This window comes from Macrosteles quadrilineatus, unplaced genomic scaffold (assembly GCF_028750875.1).
Source record: "Macrosteles quadrilineatus isolate MER2022 unplaced genomic scaffold, UCM_ALF_1.0 Scaffold_4__1_contigs__length_99947679, whole genome shotgun sequence".
In the NCBI taxonomy this organism is placed as follows: Eukaryota; Metazoa; Arthropoda; class Insecta; order Hemiptera; family Cicadellidae; genus Macrosteles; species Macrosteles quadrilineatus.
The window spans coordinates 41,813,888-41,841,035 of record NW_026542597.1 but is presented as its reverse complement, the minus strand read 5'-3'; the positions used below and the strand labels follow the sequence as shown (position 1 = coordinate 41,841,035).

Here is a 27,148-nt window from a genome sequence, read left to right as displayed (position 1 = left end):
TTATAACTGAATCACTGGGCTTCATTATTACATAAATATCTTACTTTTGAAAGAAAGGATTAAATTTTTGCCTTGGAATTAGGACTGCAGTTTTGGAGGGAAAGGGAACCCAACTAACTCACTTGAGTAGAGTATCATGCAGGTAATTAATACAAAAACATTCACACAAACTTGATTATTGCAGTTAAAGCTTCTTCCAAAGTGAAGTGAGAAGAAATAAAATAATGTATGTTTTACAGTCTAAGTGCCGACACTGTTTTCACAAATACTAAGAGAACTCAGAAAATAACAACTTTTGGTCCTTTTCCATTAATTTACTACCACTACATTTTTATTGCAATTCTGTTTCAATACCAGCATTTATTCATAATCAGCAAGTTTGATTGGTTTGGTTTGTTTATAACAGTTTAATTTTATAATTGATTCATAGACTAGGCTAACTGTTAAAAATATCGGAATTGCATTAAAAAAAGTAATGGTAGTGAATTAATTGAAAAGAACCCTACTTTTTACTAATCATGAAGAACGTTATCTAGTGCCTCTTGAGGGTCACTTTAGAATACTTTTTCTACATAAATAGCTTTCCATTTCCACTGTTTAGTTTCTAGGCTGTGCGGTTTCACAGATTGAACCTCATGAAATTACAAAAAAAGTTCCTTAAAGAACTAATTATTAAGTCATGATTAATTTCTCTGAATGATAAGTTATCTGATGTAAAATAAACAAAATTGAAATAAGAGTCAGAATTTTATTTCCAGAACCACTGGAGATTTCGAGGTATTTCGCCCAAGACAAATTAGATAAGGTTATATGCTCCTGTATATCTATTAGGAAGGCATTGTGCCTAGATGACATTATCTCTAATTTTATCAGCAATAGGCTGATTATGATATTATGAAATGAAAATTTTAAAAAATAGCATTATTAGGTACCATAGTCTTTATGATAAAAGCTAGGTTTGGTACCACTGTCCTTTGTTGTGTCAGGGTAAAAGCAAAATCGCTATTTGTTTAAATAATTATGTAAATTTAGTTCAGTCGGCAAATTAAATATTACCTACTTGATTGACAATTTTTTTTACCAATCAAATTCTTTTTTTTGGTATTTTTACAGAGCTTGGTGCTTGCCCTATTGATGTCTATTTTACCTATTTTCTACTATCTTGCTCTTTGAAGTTTGTCTATGGCAATGCTATAACCGTGGTATGATAAAATAAATACATCAAGCACAGGTAGCACAAAATGATGAATTGAAAACTAAAGGAATGTTTTAAAAGGGAAAATTTGTTTAAGAATATTTTAAGACCTAGAAACAGCTATAGCCAAAATCCTTAAAAAAACTCCTAACAAACCAAGAAAATATTAAGGTAAAACCTATTCAGATTTTTTACATTTGTTGGGATATTTTATTATTTAATGACAGTATATTATAATTACAGTTAAGAAAATATGAGGCAGTGGGCCAATTAATTTTTATTTAAATTGTAGTTGTATCTGAACTTGTTTTATCTGCAGTTAAGTACGGTAAGGTTTGTCTAATTACTATGTTCCCTATTGTCCTTGTTATACTTGTTTATGCATACAATTTCGACTATGTTTGCTCCTTAAAGTTTCACAATAATGCAGGATTCTCATAATTTCATCTAGAACTTGTTTCATAGAAGCAAAACTCTAATAGAAAAGAATAATTATCAACCCATCCCCAGTTATTGTATATTTATGTTGATTTACAGGGGGGGCACTTACCTTCGGGAGAACTAATAGTTTTGTTGATTGAACTACAAAATAGTATATTTCATAACAAGAGTAGATAGTGAGTCATTACATATTTGAGACCATGTTTGAAGTGTGAGATTTATCAAGCACTTTAAATGGTTGAGAATATGTATAGACCAACTTTCACTCGAGTTTTGAACGTTATTTTTTGCTACAATACAAAGACTAATTATTTTCTTGAACATTACAAAACTCATGGTATTTTTCAGGTTATAACATCAATACTAAACAAACAGCTAATATTTACTTTGGTTGTACAGTTTTGGTTGATGAAAATTAAAACAGTTGACAAAACAATAACAAATCTTTGTTTGTTTACATCGGCAAAATCCAATAAAGATAGTAAACATTACTTTCGCTTAGTAAACATTCTTTTGCCGTAGTAAACAATGTAATGATGAATTTTTGCAGGGGATAAACATTTAACAAAAACAGGTCATTTCACAGTAGTGTAGCAAAAATTAATATTACAACTACATAAATAAAGATTACTCAATAGAAGATTTTTGTGATTGACATTAATTTGTGTCAAGGATGACATGTTTCAATTCACTCACCTGAATCACCATAGCCACAAACACAGTACATTGTATAAGCATCGTGGATTTTGACAGTTTGCTTACAATCAACCATACCCAAACTTTCACAAAGTTAACCTTGTCCTGTTTAGATATTCCTCAAAACATAATTACTCGTATCTAAATTGGGCGTTTTGTCCTCATTTATCTTTTTACTGTGTCAAACTACTTGACTCTTTTTTGAAAACTGTTTGAATAATATATCTTTATTGTTGTAAGGATACATTTATATAGGGCTAATTGACAAAGGCCAACTAAACCTTTTGATTGACAAAGTCAAAAGGTTTAGTTGAGATCAAGTGAAAAAAATACAAATTTGTAATACTTAAAAAATAGTGGTGTAATTGTAAAACATTTGTCTACACAAGTATATATGATTCCATTACTATTTTCCCCACAGCTCAATTTTTCAGGAAATTGCATAAAAAAAGCATTTTCTTGCTTTTGGGGTATCACAGCAAATTGCCCTATTATCATATAAATTATGCTGAATGTAAACTTAATGTAATTATTGTTGTGTAATTTAAGTTTTTGATTGTTAAATAAACTGGTGAATATTTTGAGCTAGGTTTTTACTTTCTCCCCCTATACATAGTATATTATGGAGAAAGTATTGTTTTTCGTCAAAATTTTTGAGTTTGAGTTTTGAGTGGATATATCCGTTTTGGATCACTTTTTCCCCCTATACATAGTATATGGAGAAAGTATTGGTTTCATCAACATTTTCGAGGACATTTCAATAGTTCAGTCAACAGTTTTGAGTGGAGATATCCGTTTTGGGTCCCTCTGAACCCAAAAAAGTGGTTTTGAAGTGATGTCCGTGTGTGTGTGGATGTGTACAGAGCTACAGACCACACCTGTCGTCCGATTTTGATGAAATGTGGTAGGTAGGTAACCCAGTATATCTCCAGGCATTTTTTTCATTTTTTCAAAATTTCCTCCAAAAACCCATAAAAAAACGGAAAACTCAGATTTTCTCAAAAACGACCCGAACGATTTTGATCAAAATTTATTATGTTATAGTACTTTAAATTCTGAACAATGAATTCGCTGAACACTAAAATTGCATTTCTGTAAAAATGACGGTTCCAAAGTTATTGTAACTTATATTATTTTCCCATAAAACCCCATTAAAACAAAAAATTGGATCTTAGTAAAAATTCCTCTTTTGGTTAAAATTAGTATGTTATGGTTCTAAAAAATTTGAACAAAATGGTATGTATCCCATCTCCGTCAAAAGTATGGTTCAAAAGTAATTGTAACTTTTGTTATTTCCCATAAAAACCCCCATAAAAAAATATCAGATTTTAGGGAAAAACCCAGTTTTGATTAAAATTAATGTGTTATGGCCCATACAATCCTAAACAAAAATAGTGCAACCCCCCCCCCCCCATTGCTGTAACAATTATGGTTCAAAAGTCATTGCAACTTTTGTGACTCATCCCTATAAAATATCAAAGTTACTCCCACCGCTTACCCATGATAAAGGTTGTTTACAAGCTTATAGGAGAAAGTATGTGTCAGTTTGCTGATACCGTTTATTTCTATTGTTTAGGTGCAGTGGTAGAACATTATGGCTATAGTACATGTGCTATACTATAGTATACCGTCAATTATTATAAACCTAATTTTCTTAAAACGTGTCCTCTCCCATTGCAAACGCAAAGCACGAGTATAACTGCAATAAACATTTTATACTTACGGTACATCCAGAGTGCACACCGATTCAGATTCCGATTCCGATTTTCGGCGGGAGAAATGTCACTTGCATTCAAATGGAAGTGGCTGTAGTGGCTGCCGGTTTCCGAGCCCGCGCGCAGGTATCTGCTTACCGGTATGAATTCTTCATTCTGATTTCAAATTCTGTTTATTTTTAAGTACTATTAGTAATAAGTAAAGTAAGCCTTAAAGAAAGTTTTATAATTTTTCTTAAGGCGACGTTAAAGGGCTCTCACACAATGCCGGATTACTTCGCAGTAGAGGTTTACATCGGCTTCTGATTGAAATGATTTTACAAATATTGTGTAATTTTTAACAAACTCGGACAGTTGAAAACTCGGACAAATGAACCTCACCCTGGGATTTATATATGGATTTAAATTTAAATACCGTTCACATTTCTTTTGAGCTCTCGATCGTAATTGAGTCAATGATTTGTCTCATACTGTGATTCTTGTTTGCAATTAATTTTTTTTAAATCAACAATTAAAAGTTACAATATCAAGTGATTTTTTTGTTTAAATGCACTTTAAAAATTCCCATATTTTAAAAAGTCACAAATTAAATTCCTATAATTTCATAACACTTAAGTTATGAGTTATGAGAAATTTTTTCAGTATTAAAAATTTAATTTGTATTATTAAAGTTGACTCACTGTAAGTTTCAATAAAATTCAAAAAACTATTTTAAAAGTATTTTATTTGAACAAATAATTAAGAAAATATAGATTTTCTTTCATCAAACATTTTTGGCTTGTTTCGTAGTCTACGTTTTCTTTTCAATTTTTCTCTCCCACCTCTTGGGCTTTATTCTTGCGTTTTGAAGATGACTTGCTAAAAGGATGCTTAACAGGTTTCACTACAACAGGGAGAATATGGGGAACAGTAACCACCATTGGATGATGATACACCTTTGCGGGAACCATTGGAGCGGTTGTATACGGATTGGCATACGCTTGTTGGTAGCCATATTGATTCATCCCCGGGTGGTTCTGGTAGTATGGGTATGGCATCATGTTGCCACTTGGCTGGGAGTAATAGGATGGTGCATAGTTTTGTCCGTAAGAACCTGAATAGGGGTTGGAGTTGTATCCTGTGCCTGGATTACTAGAGTATGGCATTGGTGATCCATACTGACTATTCCCATTGGCAAATTGTGACTGATACCCGTTGTTGTAGTTATTGTATGGGTAGTTGTATTGCATAGCAGGTTGTGTGTTTCCACCGTACCCTGCTGGGATGTTTGTGAAGCCGTTGTTAAATCCACCACTTGGAGTTGTAGTAGTTGGGTAGTCACAGTTTTCTTCTGCTATTGGATTGGCATCACTGTTTGCACCAATTTTGTTTTCAGCCTCTGTTGGTATTTGAAAGTTTGCACCTGAGGCGTTTTGATGTCCTGATAAAGCATCACTGTTGTTAGTATCTTGATCTTGAGGCTTTTCAGTTGCCCCATTGCTCATAGGTTCTTCTACAATAGCACTGTTTGAATCTTCAATAGTTGGTGTCATTGTTGCACCATTATCTTGTTGTGATCCTGGCTCAACAGAATTACTTAAATATTCTTCTGGAACGACTACATTATTGGAACTCTCCGGCATGGTAGGTTGTTGATAACTGATTTGATCTTCGGATAATTGATCAAAACTGTCGGTTTGTCCAGTAGCTGTAGCTGAGGCACTTAAAGGTACCTCAGATGTGTTGTCTGTTATTTGTGATTGAGGTGTTTCATCATAAGGTTTATTCTCAACAGGTGAGCTCTCTGAGGTTGTAGCTTCAATGTTTCCTGTTGTTGGTTCTTCAGAAACATTCTCAGTTAGCTGAGTTTCATTAGATGGTGTATTCTCAGAGGTCGTGGCTACATTGTTTTCGGTTGTTGGTTCTTCAGAAACATTCTCAGTTAGTGGAGTTTCATCAGATAGTGTATTCTCAGAGGTTGTGGCTTCAGTGTTTTCGGTTGTTGGTTCTTCATAATCATTCTCTGTTAGCTGTGTTTCATCAGAAGGTGTATTCTCAGAGGTTGTGGTTTCATTGTTTTCTGTTATTGGTTCTACAGATGGTTCTACAGATACATTCTCAATTTCCTGAGTTTCTTCAGATGGTGTATTCTCAAAAGGAAAGCTCTCTGAGGTTATGGCTTCAGTGTTTCCTGTAATTGGTTCTACAGATGGTTCTACAGATACATTCTCAATTTCCTGAGTTTCATCGGATGGTGTATTCTCATCAGTCGAAACCTCAGAGGATTCAGTGTTTTCTGTTGTTGGTTCTTCTGGAACATTCTCAGTTAGATGAGTTTCTTTAAATGGTGTATTCGCATCGGTTGAGCCCTCAGGTGTTGTGGCTTCAGTGTTTTGAGTTGTTGGTTCTTCTGAAACAATCTCAGATAGCTGAGTTACTTCAGATGGTGTTGGTTCTTCTGAAAAATTCTCAGTTAGCTGAGTTTCATCAGATGGTGTGGTCTCATCGGTTGAACCTTCAGAGATCGTGGCTTCAGTGTTTTCTGTTGTTGGTTCTTCTGAAAAAATCTCAGTTAGGTGAGTTTCATCAGATGGTGTGGTTTCATCGTTTGAACCTTCAGAGATTGTGGCTTCAGTGTTTTCTGTTGTTGGTTCTTCTGAAAAATTCTCAGTTAGCTGAGTTTCATCAAATGGTGTATTCTCATCGGTTGAGCTCTCAGGTGTTGTGGCTTCAGTGTTTTCAGTTGTTGGTTCTTCTGAAACAATCTCAGATAGCTGAGTTACTTCAGATGGTGTTGGTTCTTCTGAAAAATTCTCAGTTAGCTGAGTTTCATCAAATGGTGTATTCTCATCGGTTGAGCTCTCAGGTGTTGTAGCTTCAGTGTTTTCAGTTTTTGGTTCTTCTGAAACAATCTCAGATAGCTGAGTTACTTCAGATGGTGTTGGTTCTTCTGAAAAATTCTCAGTTAGCTGAGTTTCATCAGATGGTGTGGTCTCATCGGTCGAACCTTCAGAGATCGTGGCTTCAGTGTTTTCTGTTGTTGGTTCTTCTGAAAAAATCTCAGTTAGGTGAGTTTCATCAGATGGTGTGGTTTCATCGGTTGAACCTTCAGAGATTGTGGCTTCAGTGTTTTCTGTTGTTGGTTCTTCTGAAAAATTCTCAGTTAGCTGAGTTTCATCAAATGGTGTATTCTCATCGGTTGAGCTCACAGTTGTTGTGGCTTCAGTGTTTTCAGTTGTTGGTTCTTCTGAAACAATCTCAGATAGCTGAGTTACTTCAGATGGTGTTGGTTCTTCTGAAAAATTCTCAGTTAGCTGAGTTTCATCAGATGGTGTGGTCTCATCGGTTGAACCTTCAGAGATTGTGGCTTCAGTGTTTTCTGTTGTTGGTTCTTCTGAAAAATTCTCAGTTAGCTGAGTTTCATCAGATGGTGTGGTCTCATCGGTTGAGCTCACAGGTGTTGTGGCTTCAGTGTTTTCAGTTGTTGGTTCTTCTGAAACAATCTCAGATAGCTGAGTTACTTCAGATGGTGTTGGTTCTTCTGAGAAATTCTCAGTTAGCTGAGTTTCATCAGATGGTGTGGTCTCATCGGTTGAACCTTCAGAGATCGTGGCTTCAGTGTTTTCTGTTGTTGGTTCTTCAGAAAAATTCTCAGTTAGCTGAGTTTCATCAGATGGTGTGGTCTCATCGGTTGAGCCTTCAGAGGTTGTGGCTTCAGTGTTTTCTGTTGTTGGTTCTTCTGAAAAATTCTCAGTTAGCTGAGTTTCATCAGATGGTGTGGTCTCATCGGTGGAACCTTCAGAAATTGTGGCTTCAGTGTTTTCTGTTTTGGGTTCTTCTGAAAAATTCTCAGTAAGCTGAGTTTCATCAAATGGTGTGGTCTCATCGGTTGAGCCTTCAGAGGTTGTGGCCTCAGTGTTTTCTGTTGTTGGTTCTTCAGAAACATTCTCAGTTAGCTGAGTTTCATCAGATGGTGTGGTCTCATCGGTTGAACCTTCAGAGATCGTGGCTTCAGTGTTTTCTGTTGTTGGTTCTTCAGAAAAATTCTCAGTTAGCTGAGTTTCATCAGATGGTGTGGTCTCATCGGTTGAACCTTCAGAGATTGTGGCTTCAGTGTTTTCTGTTGTTGGTTCTTCTGAAAAATTCTCAGTTAGCTGAGTTTCATCAGATGATGTGGTCTCATCGGTTGAACCTTCAGAGATTGTGGCTTCAGTGTTTTCTGTTGTGGGTTCTTCTGAAACATTCTCAGTTAGCTGAGTTTCATCAAATGGTGTGGTCTCATCGGTTGAGCCTTCAGAGGTTGTGGCTTCAGTGTTTTCTGTTGTTGGTTCTTCAGAAACATTCTCAGTTAGCTGAGTTTCATCAAATGGTGTATTCTCACCGGCTGAGCCCTCAGATTCAGTGTTTTCTGTTGTTGGTTCTTCAGTAATATTCTCAGTTAGCTGAGTTTCATCAAATGGTGTATTCTCATCGGTTGAGCTCTCAGAGGTTGTGGCTTCATTGTTTTCTGTTGTTGGTTCTTCAGAAACATTTTCAGTTAGCTGAGTTTCATCGAATGGTGTATTATCATCGGGTGAGCCCTCAGAGGTTGTGGCTTCAGTGTTGTCAGTTGTTGGCTCTTCTGAAAAATTTTCAGTTAGCTGAGTTTCTTCCGATGGTGTATTCTCATCGGTTGAGCTCTCAGATGTTGTGGTTTCGATGTTGTCGTTTGTAGGTTCTTCAGATGCATTATCAATTACTGTTGTTTCATCAGAAGGTGTGGTCTCATCATTAGAGCTGTCAGAGGTTGTTTTATCAGGTTTTGGTACTTCAATTTGATCATCAGTTTCCTTTGTGTCATCTGTAGGAATGCTTTCAGCAGTTGGGCTCTCAGAATTTGTCATTTCAGTGTTCTCGGTTGTAGGTTCTTCAATTTCATCATCAGTTGAGCTCTCAGAGGTTTTTTCAGTGTTCTCAGTTGTTGGTACTTCTGATGCTTTATCAATTACTGCTGTTTCATCAGAAGTTGAACTCTCATAATTTGAGCTCTCAGAGGTTGTAGTTTCGGTGTTGTTATTTGTATGTTCTTCAGAAGCATCATTGGTTACTTTTGTTTCATCAGATGGTGTGCTCTCATTAGTTGAGCTCTCAGAGGTTGAGGCTTTGTTCTTCTCAGTTTTTGGTTCTTCAATTACATCTACAGTTTCCTTTGTGTCATCTGTAGGTGTGCTCTCATCATTAGAGCTCTCAGAGGTTGTTGTATCAGTGTTCTCAGGTTTTGGTTCTTCAATTTCATCTACAGTTTCCTTTGTGTCATCTGTAGGTATGCTCTCATCATTAAAGCTCTCAGAGGTTGTTGTATCAGTGTTTTCAGGTTTTGGTTCTTCAATTTCATCTTCAGTTTCCTTTGTGTCATCTGTAGGTGTGTTCTTGTTATTAGAGCTGTCAGAGTTTGTAGTTTGGGTGCTGACACTTGTAGGTTCTTCAGATGCATCATCAGTTACTGTTGTTTCATCAGATTGTGTGCTCTCATCATTTGAGCTTTCAAAGGTTGTGTTTTCAGTCTTCTCAGTTGTTGGTTCTTCTGATGCTTCATCAGTTACTGTTGTTTCATCAGATGGTGTGGTCTCATCAATTGAGCTCTCAGAGGTTGACGTTTCGTTGTTCTCAGTTTTTTGTTCTTCAATTTCATCTACAGTTTCCTTCGTGTCATCTGTAGGTGTCTCATCATTAGAGCTCTCAGAGGTTGTATCAGTGTTTTCAGGTTTTGATTCTTCAATTTCATCATAAGATTCCTTCGTGTCATCTGTAGGTGTGTTCTTATTATTAGAGCTGTCAGAGGTTGTAATTTCAGTGTTGACATTTGTAGGTTCTTTAGATACATCATCAGTTACTGTTGTTTCATCAGATGGTGTGCTCTCATCAGTTGAGCTCTCAAAGGTTGTGCTTTCAGTTTTCTCAGTTGTTGGTTCTTCTGATGCTTCATCAATTACTGTTGTTTCATCAGATGGTGTGGTCTCATCAATTGAGCTCTCAGAGGTTGACGTTTCGTTGTTCTCAGTTTTTGTTTCTTCCATTTCATCTACTGTATCATCTGTAGGTGTGCTCTCATCATTAGAGCTCTCAGAGGTTGTATCAGTGTTTTCAGGTTTTGGTTCTTCAATTTCATCATCAGTTTCCTTTGTGTCATCTGTAGGTATGTTATTATTATTAGAGCTTTCAGAGGTTGTAGTTGTAGTGTTGACATTTGTAGGTTCTTCAGATGTATCATCAGTTACTGTTGTTTCATCAGATGGTGTGCTCTCATCAGTTGAGCTCTCAGAGGTTGACGTTTCGTTGTTCTCAGTTTTTGGTTCTTCAATTTCATCTACAGTTTCCTTCGTGTCATCTGTAGGTGTGCTCTCATCATTAGAGCTCTCAGAGGTTGTATCAGTGTTTTCAGGTTTTGGTTCTTCAATTTCATCTTCAGTTTCCTTTGTGTCATCTGTAGGTGTGCTCTCCTCATTAGAGCTCTCAGAGGTTGTATCAGTGTTTTCAGGTTTTGGTTCTTCAATTTCATCTTCAGTTTCCTTTGTGTCATCTGTATGTGTGCTCTCCTCATTAGAGCTCTCAGAGGATGTTGTATCAGTGTTTTCAGGTTTTGGTTCTTCAATTTCATCATCAGTTTCCTTTGTGTCATCTGTAGGAGTGTTCTTATTATTAGAGCTGTCAGAGGTTGTAGTTTCATTGTTGACATTTGTAGGTTCTTCAGATGCATCATCAGTTACTGTTGTTTCATCAGATGGTGTGCTCTCATCAGTTGAGCTCTCAGAGGTTGTGTTTGCAGTTTTCTCAGTTGTTGGTTCTTCTGATGCATCATCAGTTACTGTTGTTTCATTAGAAGCGCTCTCAGAGGTTGTGAATACATCCTCAGGGTTTGAAGATTTATACAAAGACTCTTCTATTAGATTATCAGATTCTGGAAGTTTTGTTTGTTCCTGGGAAATATCTTCTGTTATGTCATCTTCGTTAGTGCTGCTGACTTCAGTAGGGCTAACCATTGTCCCAGTTAATGTGTCATCACTAGTTTGTTCATTTAGTTCGGTTTCTGGTAGTTTGGTTTGGTTTTCTTCAGGATAACTGACAAACTCTGAGGGTGTAATCGAGTCACTTGAGACTCCTGATTCTTGAGTGTCCTTGGTGGTTTCTGGTTCATCAGTTTGAGTATCAGATTGAGGTATTGTGGACTCATTTGATGGTTCATCCTCTGCTGTTTGGGTAGAAGATACATTTTCAGTAACAGCTGGTATATTCTCATCACTTAAAGTGTCAGATTCCGTAGGGGTTGTCGAGTTATTCTCTTGTTCAGCTATAGAATCCTTTTCATCTTCTTCCGCTTCTGCTAATGGTTCCTCTATATTTTGAGTGTTGATTATGTTATCTTGAGTCTTAAGCTCATCTGGTATTGTTGACGTGACTTCTGGCAATACCTCGGTTGGATTGACATTTTCTGGTTGGGATGAGATTGTTACACTTTCTGCAGGGTTTGTTTGAATGTTGGTCGTATTGCATGGTTTAGTTACATAAGAACTGACAGGTGAACCAGTGAGTATACTTGTGTTCAAAACCACATTTGAATCAATGTAAACTTGCTTTGCTGGTGTGAATGGTATGACGAGCAATCCTGATGTCAAAATACCCGGGATGTATGATGCATTGTTCAGAGTTACTGTGGATATTTCTTTGGGAAGAGTCGGAGCGCTGTTTGTTCCCTGCAATAAAAGAATAATTTTTTTAGTTAACATTGTTTCATTCTTTGTCTAGACTCAAGTCAGTCTGTTGAGTAACTGCAAGGGGTTTTGTCAATGATTAGTGTTAAAGATATTGCAGAGATATACAGGTCGTTCAAAAAAGGTGGGGACATATTTTACCTAATGATTCGTTGGGTCAAAATTAAGAGAAAATCAAGAATAACATTTTTTCCAAAATCGCTACGTTACTCAGATATCCGCCATTTTTTTTTTTACATAAACATTTTTATCTTTAGACTTTTTCAACCGACATTTATGAAACTTGGGATGTATGTTAAAGTAGAAGAAATCCATGTTAGGAAAAAAATTCATCTTGATTCAATTCAAAATTTCAAAATGGCGGCCATTTTAATTAAAAAAATATAAATTACTCAAAAACAGTTGATTTGATGAAAAATGTCAAGAACACTTTAATTTAGCATTTCAAATTCCCTATAAAACGATATCAAGTTAAAAAAGATCAAATAAGAAATAGCTGAAATATTACGATTGTTAGTTCTAAAATTGGGCAAACCTGACTAACTTCTGTCTGATTCTATCCCATTTCCAACTAAAAATCTTAATATTTCAGCTATTTCTTATTCAATCTTTTTGAACTTGGTATCATTTGATAGGGAATTGCAAATTCTAAATAAAAGTGTTCTTGACATCTTTTCATAAAATCAGCCGTTTTTGTGTAATTTATATTTTTAAATTAAATTGGCCGCCATTTTGAAATTTTGTGTTGAATCAAGAAGAATTTTTTTGTAACATGGGTCTCTTCTACCTTACTTACAGTCATACATACCAAGTTTGATAAAGATCGGTTGAAAAAGTCTAAAGATAAACATGTTTATGTAAAAAATACAAAATGGCGGATATCTGGGTAACAAAGCGATTTTGGAAAAAATGTTATTCATGATTTTCTCTTTATTTTGACCCAAGGAATCACTATGTAAAATATGTCCCCACCTTTTTTGAACACCCTTTATGAAATTTGTTCAGTGTTTTTTTACAAACAAACTCAATTTAGGCTATCATGTAAATTTGAACTATTTCATTCTTGGATATTTACTTTCCAAACTAAGCCCACTTCCAAAACTAATGCTGATAAATTGAACACCCTGTACAGTTATAAAATATTTTATATTTGACTGATTCACTGCTGCAGTATTTTGAAATCAATACCGGTAGGTGGCAAAATTAACTATTTGTGAATTGTTTTGAATCAGCTTATTCATCTCCTCATGAGGTTCCCTTTTATGAGATGGTGTTTTGTGTAACATAAAAAACAATAGTTGACATCAAAACCTACTTCCCTTTTATGAGATGGTGTTTTGTGTAACATAAAAAACAATAGTTGACATCAAAACCTACTTTCAAACATTTTTACACAAAACTGATTGAATTTAAGGCAATTTTTAGTAATACAGTATAGTCAATGTTTGAATTAAATTTTTGTAAAAATATATATAAGTTAATTGTACCCCCAAATATCATGTAAATCTTTTACTATCTTTACACTAATTCTTCTCTAGAATCGATAAATACATTGAGACCCAATCAAGCCAAGAACACACTGATTTCTATTATTCTCTCGTCAGTTCCCGTAAATTTTAATATCTATCGATTACTATTCATATTTTATATCAACTCTCATAAACAAGTCACTTTAGTAAAATATTTGTTTTTATTTTGCAATTTCAGCCTCTGATACAGCAAATATATTTCATGATTAAAAATGCTGGTTTATGTATTCAGATTGCCAAGCCATTAGACAATATAAGTTTTACAAACCTTGAGTATAGAAGCAACTAGACACACGATGGTGTAGGGAAGTGGGCCCATAGCAAATGAAGGAAACTATCAACTGTGTTGAAAAATCCCTTGAAAGAGGCAGAAATATCATTCTCAATAAATATCAGTTTTGGGTGACCTTTTCCATCATTTTGTGTTTCTGTCAAGATGTGTGTCAATCGGATTGAAGCTTGTCTCTGGTTCTTTGCTCAGTTGGTTTTGTTTGAAGATGTTGAAGGAAAATCGTAGAAACATGATATGACGCAATGCTTCGATACTATTGTTCAAGTAAACTGCGCTCATTCTATATTAGTATCACCATTACCAAATCCTTGATGGTAGCCCAGTAGTCTGTATATAAATGTATATATACTTTAAACCACAATATCCTCATTAAATAAAAAATATAACTTAAAATTTATTGTGGTTAATAAAAGAATTAGGTTTGTTGTACTAGTATTTAGTTACAATAATAGCATTCGGACAAGGTAGTGGTGTTTTAGCTTCTTTCTCACCGGAGGACAGAATCAGATTCCAGATCCCGAAATGTGAAAATACTTTTACTAATCTTGAAGGAAAGTGTAGCAAAAATACATAACGTATACTGAACATATAACATACATATAATAAACATATACTGAACATCACTCAAAATTAACATCAAACAAATAAGTACTAGGAGCTTGGAATATACTACTGGAATATTCCTTGAAATCTTTGTCAATTAACTTCCAGCCATGCCATCACTTTTGTTGATTTGACTGTTCTACTTACCTTATAGTTTTGGGTTTAGGTGATATTAGGCTTTAAATAAATACCCCCGCTGCAGCAAACCTGCAGACTTAGCGAATTTCCATCTGCCTGATTGGATTTAAACTAAAATGTCTCCTTAAAAATATCACATTTATTCCCTATTTAAACAGAATTAGTTTAATGAGTACTTAGGTTTGCTGCAACAGAGGGTAAAAAAGTTTTTTTTAATGTAAAATATTAAAAGGTACTGTGGTATAGTAAGAAATTAATGTATTTTCCAAATTTGATCAAAATATGTTCATAAACAAGCAAACTACAACAGTTGACTTATTCTCCATAAGAATAACATGGGAATTTTAAAATTACAATTTTTTTGAATTTTCTCCGTAACAATAAGGCACATAACAACGCTTCAATATACTAAATTATTTGTTTTTTTAAGCTCTACAAAATGGTTTAAAAAGAAATTGTGAAATTTTGTGTTTTTAGGGTCAAAAATGAGAAAAACCTATTTTTACCCCATAAAACCCCCCATAAACCCCCGTTCCCATAGTCCGATCATGCTGGTTCGCGAACTCATTCAAGTTTATCCCGCCTTACACCTTCAAACCAAATTTTATCAAAATCAGACAAAAATTACTCAAGTTATTGTGCGGATGGACACACACATATATATATATCTCTATCTCTATATATAGATGTATACAAATTTGAACGAATGGTGTTTTTGGCCTCTGGGGACATCAAAATGAAAAAGTAAATCGGTCCCGGGCTTAGGTCTTACCATGAGACCTACGGTAATAGCTACTTCCCTATAGCCCCGTTCACACGGGGCGAGTTTACAAGCTACACGCCGGCTTTTTTACACGCAGCTAGTAAAATAGCTCAGTGTGAACGACGTACTCGCTCAAAAGCTGCTTGTAAAAAAGCTCTGGAAAAAGTTGACGCTGCCGCTACTTTACACGCCAACTCGCCAGCTTTTGAGCGAGTAGGCGTGTAAAGTAGCCCAGTGTGAACACAGTTGCTTGTGCTTGTGCGCTTGTTACTCAAAGATGTTGGAGGATTTGGTTCAAGCCAGCTACTGAGCGAGTGGAAAAAGCGTCGTGTGAGTGAACGACTACAAGCGCACTTGCCGACTTGCCGGCGTCTTCCTACACGTCTGCGAGTTGGCGAGTGGACAAGCTCCGTGTGAACGAATACAAGCACACTCGCCAATTCGCAGGCTTCTTACACGTTGGCGTGTAGCTTATAAACTCGCCCCGTGTGAACGGGCCTTTTAGGGAAATTCGCTAATAAAAAGCCTACTCATTTCCCATTACTACAATCCCTGCCCCAGAAATCAATGCAGCAGAGCAAATATTTGCTCTGGTCAATTATACAGTGATTGAGAGTGTATAATTGAGTGCATATGAAGTCATCTTACATTACTTGCAAACTATCACAGATCTGAAAAAAAAACATTTACATACACACTTGGAGAACTACTGATACACTTTGTTGAATCATCATTAGAAACTCATACTTTCACACACTTCAAACACACAAACAGGTCGTTTGTTACTACAAGGATAAAAGAATTAGATTTCATTAATAGTTTTCCTGTCCCCCAGAGGTCATAAATACAAACCATTCAAATTCAAATATATACGTCCGTTGGCCCTATAACGTGAGGAAAGATTATCCGATTTGGATGATGCTCGGTACAAATGTTTTTAAACCATAAAATTGAACAAGTTTGCGAACGAGCATGATTGGACTATGGGAACTGTGGTTTATGATGTAAAAATAGGGGTTATTCGATTTTTATGTAAAAATTTTGCAATTTCTTCAGCCTTTAAAAAATTAATAAATTTGTAAATTGAAGCATTGTAAATAAATGTAAAATGTGTGACGCAAGCGTTATGGAGAAAATTCCAAAAAGCCCTGCAGCAGTGGAGGTATTTTACTTCCCCCACCATCGTTGTAGTGTAAACTACTACTTGGCACTCGCCAAATATGAATTGCGTTATTGCTAAATCTATCCTCAGATAATGGATTTATTAAGATAAGTGTATGGGCTAAAAGTTTTCAAGAGTAGTGAAGGGTGTTAGGAGAAGGCCTACACATTTGCAGGACTAGGTCGGAAGCGATTGTACTACATCAGGTTCTGACAAAAGTCAATCAAATTAACTTGCTCATCAGCACCTGACTGTTCAAGAAATGGCTTCAATAATGATTAATATCTGAGATTGTCTTAGAAAATGGCAACCCCTGATTTGTAAACGCCTGTTACAGCAAGCTGGACCGTGACCTGGTGAACGCGTTGGTGCACGTTGACCTACTGGTGCTGGAGGGGATGGGTCGAGCCGTCCACACCAACCTGGACACCAAGTTTACCTGCGAGAGTCTCAGACTAGCTGTCATCAAGAACCGATGGCTGGCCAACAGACTCGGCGGTCCCATGTTCTCAGTCATTTGCAAATATGAGACTCCTTCTGCGTAACTGCACCATTATGGCCAACTGATATTAATTTAGTTGGGGGTTATAAGGATGCATACTTAATCCAAGCTTAAATATTTTCAATTTATACAATTTTTTGTCAGAGCGGATATACTAGGTAGTTTACGGTTGGATTGTCACAGAACAATTGAAAAATCTGGAAATTGAAAAAAATAAGCTTAACACCATTAATTTGCCTGTGGCTTAGTGTTTTAAATATTTCTAGATGCTAGGTGTTCTAGAACTTAGTATGTTTCTTAATTCTATGAAAAAATATTGGGTTCTGATTCTGAATCACAATGTATTCAATATATTGAGGGAGAATGTACTTAACTATTTATCTCGTAAATTTAAATTGGAAAATCTGTTTTCACCATCCAAAAGTTGGTTACATTCTTTTGGAAATTTGAAGCTTAGATTTTTTAACATGTTGATATATTCTATTACAGTCCAGAAAATTTTCAGTTTTTTGCTTGCCCTAGAAAAATTTCCAGAATCGGTTCTGTGTATTTTACTTTTATTCTTTATGAATAAAATATTATTAAATTCTTATACATGTATACTTGATTATTTCCAACTTTTCTGGCGACCATCAAGATTATTATTCTGGTTCCTTTTTTTTTAAGAAATATTATCAACGATTAACGGTGTATTAACGGTGTATTAACGGTGTATTACGATTAACGGCAATATTAGTGCCACAGTTTATGTTGTCCTACAGTCAAGTAGTTTGACAAACGTTACTTAAATGATAGTTTTTTCATCTCTATGTTCACTTTTCATGACTAGTTGTTTTTCTGTGAACTGTGTTAGATGAAATATTGCATGATTCAAAATGAAAAAATTGAAATAATCATTATCATATGTGGAACTATGTTTTGTAAACACAAAGTCATCAGTGCAAAGTTTGGAATAAACCTACTTATTCCACCATAGGTTATTGAAATGGAATAGGTTTGAAGTTTGTAAATATAGGTTACTCCTTCGCAAGACATGTATATTATCAAATAAATTTTACAAATTGTTATTAGAAGATTATTTACTACCTTTTTTGCATTTATCATATTGTAAAAATACAATTACTTTATTGTTTTTGTTTGCAGTACTTTTTAGTAATAGTGTCTAACCAAGTTAACACATTATCAGTATGTTCCAAAATCCAAAATACATATAACCACTTCTTAAGTTTAAAAAACACAATAAAATTATTGATATTATCATTTTCTAAAATACAGCAATAGTCCAAATAAAATTTGAAAACTCACAGCTTCAGCGGCAGCCATACTAGGCCATACGAGGAGAATAAACTGTGTAACATGAATAAAAATAAAAACAATCCATAACCCCTGCACTGCATCAGCAAGTAGGGTATCTCGTCCAGGTTGATGGTAGGCCATATGAGCAAGAAGAAATAGTAGAGCGTGATGACAATGTCAATGAATGCAGAGAAAACAGTAACCAACAGTTGACAGCCGTAGAAGGCGTTGGCTTGATGCACGGCCCTGCAGAGTTGCCAGTAGAGCTCAATAAGAGTTTGGATCTTGTGTGAAGAACTGCCTCCTTGGAACAAACAAGAACTTTCCAACAATACAGCTTAACATGTGATATATGTAGCAACTAAACAGCTTACTGTTGTAGAAGGCGTTGGCTTGACCAACAGAACATGATTAATCAATTGAGCTTTGTGCTTTATGCACAAGTGTTAAGTACCGTAATGCCTGTTTAAAGGTCCAACAAAAAAGAATAATAAATGGCAATACTAAACCCAAGCCCACGACTGAACAATAGACTCCACTTGTATAGGAATCATCTAGGATCGAACCTCAAATCTCTATTTGTAAATATAAAACACTTAGCTGGGAAAACTCCAGCCAACTGAGTAAACAGGATTGTACCCGAGACCAACATTGTGAACGAGAACAGTATAATTTAAATTTCAAACTAATTCTGCGACTGTCAGAAGTATTTATTGTTGGTTGACAGGTGCTAGCTGACAAGTTGTGTTTTCCTTAAAGTTCTAACAATTATTGTTTTCAAATAGTTTGCAGAGGTTTATTCATCTCCCAAAAACACAAAAAAATAATCTTAGGATTATATTGCTGCATTTTACCTTTGATTTTACAAAACAAATATCAATGGCAAAGGATAGGCCTAAGCTGGCGCAAGGTCAATAAGAAGTTTGCCTGTTCATTATCCTGAGAGTTCTATGCATACTTTTTTAAAGTATATATTTTCCCCATGTTGAATTTTCTTACCCATCAAGGCTCTTATGGTCTGATTTGAGATATTTGGGTTAAAATATAAGAATACAAGTTTTCCAAATTCCAACCATAGCGATTAATGCCAATACTCAGTGGTGTAGTCATACATTTTCTAGTGCAGGAGCACTTACAGAGTTGTGAAAAAAATATGGGTGGCCTATCAATAATTGGGTTCTTTGGAAAACCAGAGTGGGCATTCCCAGTCTGGCAATGGCATTATTGTCACATTCCTCACCACTTCACCATGAGGATGACTATATAAGACCCAAAAGATTAGGATTTTTTTACTGAAATTTTGTACCCTGATTTTCTATAGTTAAAATTATGTGGTTTTTCAGGACAGGAATAAGATAGCACCAAATTGACAATCAAAGCAAATACTGCTATACAGACTTGACAGTTGCATAGCATTAAACTACTATGCTTGTGCCCTTGGTTTAACCGTGTTATTTCTTAGTGTGGTAAAGATGCTCAAAATGGTGTAACTTTATACCATACAATACTGGGACTATATGTAACAGTTTGGAGTCAAAAGTTAGCTTTCTCTTTGGTTTTTGGGGTTAGGCCGTTTATTAGCTAATTGCATTGTACTAATAATCCCATTTATTCAAGGTCTAAAATATGATTATATCGAAGTTAAATAGTATTTAAATTAGATTAAAATTCATATTTAGGTGATGAGTGCACCCAGCCTTGCTCTCATTAAAGTAATGATCATAACAGTTTCAAATTTGCTGTTCAGTACCTAATGAAGAGTGCTTTCGTCGTGTCTCTGTAGGCTACATGTAAGAGTGCCTGAGTCGCTTCCATTATGTTAAGTTGCTATTTTGCAACATAATATGGCGACAACATAATAAACATAATAACATAATAAAGACGATTCCATTTTATCACAGTCAATTGCACTCCTCTCATAGGTGAAGAATTGTACATATTATTATCAATTATCAATCATTAAGATGGGGACGCCACTTAGGTGCGTATTTTAACCCAAATATGAGTGAAGGATGAGTGTAGAATGGTGTGTGATGATCTGTGTAGCTTTCCTCTTTTATGAACCTTATATATTTATATTGATTATATAATTATAATATACATCTTCAGGGAAAGGTGAACTAAACAAAGTCAAGTCTTGAAATAAAACAAAATTTTTATTTATTCAATTATGAACTTATAAATATGTACAAAAATAATTTAAATACATAAGCCTAAAACAGCCATGGAAATAAATCCTATACATAAATACAATACTAAAATTCTTTAGTCAAAAGCAAATAATGTAATACTGATAACAATTATTGTCATAATAAGAGAAATTTTACACAGAAAGAAATATTCACATACAATGTTCTTCACAATGGCCACTGATAAGGATGACAAATATAACATTTATTACAAAGTAATATTTAACAAGCGTAATTTTGATAGACGACTAACAAATATTTTTTACCTTCCATTAATTGTACATTATAATTTAAGATTGACACATTTATATAAAGGTGAAACAACAAGCGTTTGAAAGTCCGAAAAACAAAGATAGCTGCATCATATTCCCCTAATAACTTTTACCACTTTTATACAAAATCTCCTTGAATTCACATTGCAGTATAACACCCACCTACAGAAATTAATTGTGTAAAATACAATGACAGTGTTAGACAACCCAAGCCAAGTTTAAAAATCAGTATCTCCAAAAATGTGATATAAGAATTCACTGAGACCCATAATCTATTCAATAGATTTTATAACATTAAGATTTTTTAGTAAAACATGTTCCAAATCTTTAATTAAACTCCATCATAAGAGATGTATGTGTGAGGTATAGGCATTGTTCTTAGCATAGCTAAATCCACTAGTAAAAAGATATTCATATGCACTAAAGTACCTGGATGTAACACCACAGTAATAGTAGACACTTGCCGTACTTGTTTTGTTACAAGATACGACAGAATATATATCTAGTATTAAAAGCACATTAACATTCTATAATAAAAGTCCAAAATGGCAATGTCATTCATCCTTCTTTGGTTTATCAAGTGGTTGTATAGCTATTCTACGCTTAGAAGAATAAAAATTAAATAATCTATGGAGTGTCCTTTACAACTTTGAAGGCTTAAATTCAGAGAAACAAGTTTACCAACTCAAAAACGCAACATGTAATTTAAAATACTGTAGTAATAAATACTGATGTTACTCTCAAAATATCATGTTAATTATGATAGTTAGATTTTGCGATTCTTTACACTTCAAAGTTGTTATGGATCATAAATCAAACTACGATATAATGTTTTCTTTATCTAAAGGTAAACAAGGAAAATACCTTAGACTTACCTATCTAGGGAAAGCCCTTAAAAGTGTACACGGAAGAATAGAGATATACAAAACTTCCTCAAGCCAAACAACTAAATTATACCACATAAACATTTTGTAAAAAAATATTAAATCTTGGATCCACAAGTTTCAAATCAGTTTTAAACTTATTTTGTATTTTCAATCCAGACAATTTTAATATAATAAAAAAAAAAAGTTTTTACGACTAAGTCAGGGAGAAAAAAATAGACAGCTATACAAAATAACTATAATTTTTAATCTACCTGCTAAGGACATTACAATTGTAATGTATTTGCATTTGTCCATACACTAACTTTATTTTGATCAAGACTAAATCTAATTACTAATTACTATCCACAAGTTAAAACATAGCTGTATCAATTTAAATAGCTATTCACAATATTTACAGTCTTATACATCAACAGCAGTTATATTATACATTTTTATCTTATACACGCAGCTTAGATATTATGAAAACTAAGAGACCATAAATATAGCTTTATACAAAATACACATTTCCAACTAAATCAGTTAGGATCGTTTACACATGCAACTGTTTAGCAAAAGTAGCTAATATTCAATCACAATTACTTAAGGAGTGAGAGTCTACCATTGAAAGCAACAAAAATAAGGAACCGTGGGTGTAGAAAAACAAACAAAAATACCAACAATGTCAAACAAAAAGACATTCTTTATGAATTACCACTGATTTTTCAATTGAAGTAGAATATTAGTAATGAAAAATAATTTAAGAAGATAATATAAAGTATAAATTAAAAGTGTATTAAGGTTGTGCTTGTTTAAATGTACCACAAGAATATAAGAGTAGTGTAACAAAGTTCATCAAGGATATAAAAAATATATAATGCTGGACAACAAGCTAAAGAAGCAAAGACTCAATCCATTCATAAAATCTGGCTTGAAATTAGCTCAGAGAAATCATTTACTAGCCTTGTTCTTAAACAGGATTAATTCCTGTTGTTTTGTCATGAAAGCTTTCAAATATGGCATTCATTATCTTAACTATGTAACAAGAAATCTTTGATTCTCCCGGTTTCTATGTAACTAAAAGTATCTTTAAATTCTGTCCATTACAACTAGCACACCTCTATACTGTCTATTTCACAAATGTGTCAGTGTTAAACATTAAACATTAAACATGAAACATTAAACACTCCTCAAGACTGAGGAGTGTTTAAACAAGCACCTCCAGACTTTCATTAGACTTGGCGAAGGTAGAAAGTTTGGCCTTGTTGGTGGCAGGGATAGCGGCGCCTGTGGCTGGGGATGGGGGAGGTGGTGGTGGCATACGCAGACGCAGGGAGATCCAGAAGTTGCGCCGGTTGATGGCTGGACCTCCCTGTGCGGGCCACACTACTGGCGCACACTTGGACATCAGGCGGCGCAGTTCCATCCCTTCCTCTGTCTTCCAGGAAGCATCCACATGAAGTGCCTGAAGAACAAAACATTTGTGAACAACTGTACAAAAAGTATACAATACTTGAAAGATTACAATTATTATTATTTATGATCTATATTAAACATAGCATCAACTCAAATACAATCTTTATTCATATATGCTTTTACGGCCGGTGTCATAGAATCCACATTGGTTTTCACCACAGTCAATTGCGGCCTAGCGACTAAGTATATGCAAAATATATTACAGCAAACTCTCTAATTGACGATCCACAACACAGTTGATGCCAAAAACCACTTATGGATTTTAACTCAACCACGAAATAAACTGTTTTATCAAGATGGTTACAATAGAAGGTATTTTTAGGAGTTGACTTTGAGATGCAGTTAAATGTTTTATAAAGTTTTTAGACTTTTCAAAAAAAAAACATTATAACAATAAAAGTATAATAAAGAGTATCATCCTAATTTGAAAACAAAATATTTAGCTGAATAGCATGACACAATGACCTATACAAACCTTCAGAGGAATGTAAATGATGTTAGGATGAAGCTCAGTAAGCTGCCGGAAGAGAGGGCAGACGTCGGAAGGACTCCACTGACCCTCAAACATGGCCGGAGACAAGATTACCAGCAGACGACGGCTAAGAGAAGAGGCCAGCTGTAGCTCTGCACTCACTGTAGACAGACGAGAACACAAGTTAGCTGAGATAATTCTACTTTCAACAAGTTTTGTTATTGTATAAACATTTGTTATTGTATAAATATTTAATATTCAACTCACAAACATTTTAGTTCTAAAGTCTGTCCACTATACAAAATCCCACACCCTTTTAAGCCTGAAATTTATTGAGAGTAATGAAATGAAATGAAATGAAATAACATTTTATTTCCCAACTGGCATTGGTGTTGGACTGTCATGGCGGATAGTATACTTGACCCGAATTGTGGTAGTTGTTTCAAATTAGTGAAAAGTAATAATAATGCACTAGCTTGTGAAGGTTTTTGTTCGAGGTGGTATCACATCTCATGCGTAAATATATCTAAGAATGAATATGAGCAAATAGCAAAATTGAATGACAAATGTACGTGGTTCTGTGAGTCGTGTAGTTCTAACCTCAAGAGATTACGTTCTTGTATTGGCAATGTTGACGACATCATTACTTTGAATTCTTCTGTTGTGAGTTTGATATCTATGGTAAAGGGTGTCGTAGATGACAATATCAAACTAAACAAAAGATTTGACGAGTTTATTAAGACTGGAAAGCCAAATTCTATGCATGACCTTGACCAAGGTCAACCAGGTGTAGGCCTAGATGTGAATAATGTAGGTGGGATTAAGTCTTGTCAGCAATTTCCCATAGTAGATCAGGACAATATTTGTGTAAATAATCAGACATTATCTGACTCAAACCGTAGCTTGATAACTGAAACCATCCCCGGTGGTAGGCCTACTAAGCCTAAACTTGGTCAACCTAGACCTAGACCTCTGAATACTAGTTTTGCCGGAATAGTGAAAAATCCGCCTGTTGTCAAAAAGGTAGCTAATAAGAAACCTATCATTGGCACAAAAACTGATTTTGGGTCTAATGAAGGCAGTTCTAGCCTTAAAATTGTGGAGAAGAAATCGTGGTTGTTTATCTCTCGATGTCAACCAGAGGTAACTGAAAAAGTTATAGTGGACTATGTGACACGAGGTGGTATTAAAAGTGTTGACTGTGTCAAACTAACCTCTAAGTATCCGACGTATGCATCTTTCAAGGTAGGTGTGCCAATTAATGACTTTGACGGTATCTTGAATGCTGATTTTTGGCCTGTAGGGACTCTAATTAGGGAATTCACTCCTAGAAAACCTGGTCCTACACATGTGAAGCCTTTTTTAGGTCAATAGTTTGCAAAGATCGTGTTGAGTCTACTGATTCTGAAATAGACTGTGTCAGGCTTAACCTATGTTTGATTAATGTTCAGTGTTTGCGGAATAAGACAATCGAACTTGAATTATTATGCTCTGACAATCAAGTAGATTTCCTTATGGTCTGTGAACATCAGTTGCTTGAAGATGAAATTGAATACTATAAAAGTATTGGTAACTTGGAACTAATTAATAGTTTTTGTCGTACGTCTGCAACTGGAGGCGTGGCTCTGTACTTCAATAATAGACTTAATTACTCTGTCAAGCCTCTGGACCTCTCAATGTACAGTGTAGAAAAAGAGGTTGAATTTTCTGCTTCAATTATTACAGACTTGTCATTGGTGGTTGTAACTATGTACCGATCACCGAGCGGTAAAATGGGTAATTTCTTTGATATACTGGAAAAATGTTTAGTATTTTTGTTGACACTAGGGAGGTATGTGATAATAGGTACCGATCATAATGTGAACCCTGTCTATTTCCCCAGTGATGCCAAGGACTTTGAGAACCTATTGCGAAGCTTTGATTTGTACGGTGTGATATCCGAGGCCACTCGTGGTGTTGCTCCTCTAGACAATATATTTACTAACATGTGTAAGACTGATTTTAAAGCAGGTGTAAGCAGAGATCAGGTGGCTGATCACAAACATGTATTTATGTACATAAACCTTCACCGTGTACATATAAATAGTCTTTGTTCTGTAGACAAGTTTGTTGATTTCAGGTCTTTTAATGACGATGCAGTACTAAATTTTACTGAATCGTTGCAGTCAAGGGCTGTAAGTGGCTTACACTTGGCCCACACTATGTTTTCTTCTCCCGAAGACTGTTTTGAGTTTTTCCTAAATAGTTTTAAATGTATTTTTGATTTCTGTTTTCCTCTAAAGAAAAAAAGAATCTCACAGCCTAAAACTAAATTGCACGCTACACCTAGCAAGATTGATTGGTATAATGAGGATTTAGCTCATCTGAAGAACTGGATCATGCTGGTCCATGAGCAGTCCACGAGTCAGCCTGAGTTACTGCCCTTGGTAAGAAGTCTGCGCAGGGAGTATCGCCTCGGTATTAAAAGCGCAAAAATTTCTGCAAACGCTGCTTTCATCACAGGCTCATCCAACCCATGTAAGGCAGCTTGGAGTTTGATTAATCACAGCAGACCTCGACCAACAGTGAACTTGGAGTCGAAGTTCTCAGCAACTGATTTTAATGTATTTTTTATCCAAAGTGTCAACGATATTGTTGGGAAAATACCTGATATACCTTTTGTAGATGCCAATTTTACTGTTAATATTCCCAGGGTAAACACAAGTTTCTCTTTCACTCCCACAAAACCAAATGATATTGTAAAGATTGTTCACAACTTCAAAGCCTCTAAAAGTAGGGATGTTTATGATTTGTCAACAGATATTGTTAAGCAAGTTATACACACAGTTGCACCTGAGCTCACAATTCTGATAAACAACTGTCTTGCAACTGGTTGTTTCCCAGATGCCCTAAAAGTAGCTAAAACAGTCCCAATTTATAAAAAAGGTCCCCGTGAAAGTTTGTCTAGTTACAGACCTGTGTCTATCATACCTGTTTTTGCCAAAGTTATGGAATCTGTAATGTTCTCTCAAATGTATTCCTACTTTGAGGAGAACAATCTCCTAGTTCCCTCACAGTTTGGCTTTAGGAAAGCCAAATCGACAATATTAGCTGTAGAGTCCTTGGTGTGTGAAATTATCAAGTCTTTTGAGTCCAAAAAGTCAACACACGCAATTCTTTGCGACTTGTCACGTGCTTTTGACTGCATTCCTCACAATGCCCTTCTGGTAAAACTTAAATTCTATGGTCTAGGAGATGTTGCCCTCAAAGTGGTTTCCTCTTACCTGTCAAATAGGAAACAAGTTGTTAGTTGGAATGGGACTTTTTCAGAGAAAGGTGATGTGCTCCATGGAGTTCCCCAAGGCTCTATCTTGGGACCCCTCTTATTTTTGATTGCCATTAATGATTTGCATTACCATGTTAATAGTCACATTATTCTATTTGCAGACGACACAACTTTATTTTCGTCTGATAAAAACTGGTTCCTGGCTCAGTCAGCAGTGCATGACTCTTTGGCCTTGGCTCAGCAATGGTTCATTTTAAACAAATTAGCTCTTAATGATTTGAAAACCCAGGAAATAACTTTCAGCCTTTTGCCTAATGTACCTGAAAGTTTGTCTGTAAAACTGTTAGGTTTTGTACTGGATCCCAAGCTGTCTTGGGAAGGTCACATAGATGTCCTGTGTAAAAGACTTAGCAGAGTGTTGTTCCTGCTTAGAAAGCTAATGTCTGAGCTTCCAAGGCCAACAGTTAGGCAGGCCTACCATGCTTTCTTTCAGTCTATTTTGGCCTATGGAACCAGGCTGTGGGGCCATGCCACTGGTACTCAGAGAATTCT

General features: G+C 35.3%; 3 protein-coding genes across 4 annotated transcripts in view; 1 reads left to right on the top strand and 2 right to left on the bottom strand.

Moving 5' to 3' along the window:
• The window catches only part of LOC128992363 (4'-phosphopantetheine phosphatase), a 60,732-nt gene extending 42,891 nt beyond the window's left edge, over positions 1–17,841 (top strand). For both annotated transcript variants that reach the window (XM_054415909.1, XM_054415910.1), the window contains one exon: positions 16,599–17,841. In XM_054415909.1, the coding sequence (XP_054271884.1) occupies positions 16,599–16,806 (208 nt within the window). In that variant the 3' untranslated portion in view covers positions 16,807–17,841. The remainder of the gene's footprint in view (positions 1–16,598) is intronic.
• LOC128992362 (mucin-2-like) lies at positions 4,755–13,695 on the bottom strand. Its single transcript, XM_054415908.1, has 2 exons — positions 13,572–13,695; positions 4,755–11,756 (listed from the first exon to the last, which is right to left on the bottom strand). Exons 1-2 carry the CDS (start codon positions 13,620–13,622, stop codon positions 4,851–4,853), a joined length of 6,957 nt encoding a protein of 2,318 aa, XP_054271883.1. The 5' UTR covers positions 13,623–13,695; the 3' UTR covers positions 4,755–4,850.
• A 2,353-nt stretch (positions 17,842–20,194) lies between the features above and the next one.
• LOC128991998 (uncharacterized) overlaps positions 20,195–27,148 on the bottom strand; it is a 58,944-nt gene continuing 51,990 nt past the window's right edge. Inside the window, exons 8-9 of the mRNA XM_054415324.1 lie at positions 23,335–23,492; positions 20,195–22,848 (exon numbers count right to left, since the gene is read on the bottom strand). Coding sequence (XP_054271299.1) covers positions 22,591–22,848; positions 23,335–23,492 — 416 coding nt within the window. The 3' untranslated portion in view covers positions 20,195–22,590. The remainder of the gene's footprint in view (positions 22,849–23,334; positions 23,493–27,148) is intronic.